Here is a 1,677-nt window from a genome sequence, read left to right on the forward strand (position 1 = left end):
TGTATTTATATACACTATATTACCAAAAGTATTGAGACGCCTGCCTTTGCATGAAAATTAATGACATCCCAGTTTTAGTCTGTAGGGTTCAATATTGAGTTGGCCCACACTTTGCAGCTATATCAGCTTCAGCTCTTCTGGGAAGGCTTTATCACAAAGTTTAGGAGTGTGTTAGAAATGTTTGACCATGTTGTAACAGGAAGGGGCCATCCCCAAACTGTTCCCACAAAGTTGGAAGAATGAGATTGTCCAAAATGTCTTGGTATTCTGACGTCTTGAGAGTTCCCTCCACTGGAACTAAGAGTCCTGACCTTAACCCGATACAACACCTTCTGGATGAATTTGAGCGGAGACTGCGAGCAAGGCCTTCTCGTCCACACTTGTGCCTGACCTCACAAATGCGCTTCTGGAAGAATGGTCAAACATTCCCATAGACACACTCCTAAACCTTGTGGACGGCCTTCCCAGAAGAGTTGAAGCTGTTTTAGCAACAAAGGGTGGGCCAACTCAATATTAACACCCTACGGACTAAGACTGGGATACTATTAACGTTCATGTGCGTCTAAAGGCAGGCGTCCCAATACTTTTGGTAATATAGTGTATGTTTTCACACAAAATTCACACAGCTTTCCACATTTTTGAAATTCGATTGTTGTGTGGCAACACTTACTAAAAAGACCCCCGAGTGTCAATAATATTAGTTTATGTAGTGCCATAATTTGCTGTGGCACTGTATAGTGTTAGTTATCTTTTTTTATTTCTTCACAGAGAGATATCATGTCTCATTTCTTAATACGACTGTACAAGGATTCGGATTACGTTGCGGTCAGGCAACTTTTTGCCTGTGGAACTTACGAGCAGATAAATAAAGCCTTTAGGCTAGGCATAAGACGGCCACATTTTGGGGTCACACTATTGACCTTTCTTATTCTTCAATTTTTTGACATTGTGTCTTTTACTACCTCCATCATTGCCTTGGCCGTGGACATTACTTTTGTGTGGCTTGTAGTCTGGCATTTCTTCAAGTCTACCGTTGAGTTTTGTTTGGGTGATGACTTGTTGGACATCCAGAAGTACTATATGAACCAAGATAGCGCCTGCTTCTGGGTGGCAGAGTCTGGAGGACAAGTGGTTGGGACCGTGGCTACTTCTCCTTCTCCATATCCTGGTGGAGAAAACCACTTGGAGCTGAGACGACTTTCAGTGTCCAAAAGTCACCGGGGTAGAGGGATCGCCAAAGCCTTGTGTAGGACGATGATTGACTTTGCCCGGCAGAGGAGAGGCTGCGAAGCCGTGATACTGACAACAAACATTGTACGAGCCGATGCCTGGAAAATGTATGAAAAAATGGGATTCAAGCTCGTCCACACATTTTATCAGCCAGAAAGATTTATGAAACTGTTGGACTTAAAAACTTTGTTCTACCGCTACGACATTCCTAAACTCCAGTGACACTGTGTATCCGAAAAACCTAAAACCGATATCTATGCATTGCAAAAAACAATGAAAATGAAAGACCTGGAAGAAAAAAAGGAATACATTTCAAAATCTTTTATCTTATATGTGTCACTTATTAATTTGAATTAAAGTGTGCATCCACGTTATTTATTTGTGGTTTCATCCATGATTTATTTCTATGCATACCTGTCCTGCTATATGTGATGTGATCTGGTATTT

General features: G+C 41.5%; 1 protein-coding gene across 1 annotated transcript; it reads left to right on the forward strand.

Annotated features, from left to right (window-relative positions):
• Window positions 1-719: 719 nt before the first annotated feature.
• On the forward strand, window positions 720-1,472 carry LOC309565219 (putative N-acetyltransferase camello). The gene has a single exon (XM_082270025.1). The coding sequence runs from the start codon at window positions 778-780 to the stop codon at window positions 1,450-1,452; it is 675 nt and encodes a 224-aa protein (XP_082126151.1). The 5' UTR covers window positions 720-777; the 3' UTR covers window positions 1,453-1,472.
• The last annotated feature ends 205 nt before the right edge of the window (window positions 1,473-1,677 follow it).

Source organism: Pelophylax lessonae (assembly GCF_965119305.1).
Source record: "Pelophylax lessonae genome assembly, chromosome: 1".
NCBI lineage: Eukaryota > Metazoa > Chordata > Amphibia > Anura > Ranidae > Pelophylax > Pelophylax lessonae.

Bases quoted from the DNA above. Each gene is read 5' to 3' on its own strand.
- LOC309565219 (XM_082270025.1), top strand. From the start codon at position 778: ATGTCTCATTTCTTAATACGACTGTACAAGGATTCGGATTACGTTGCG.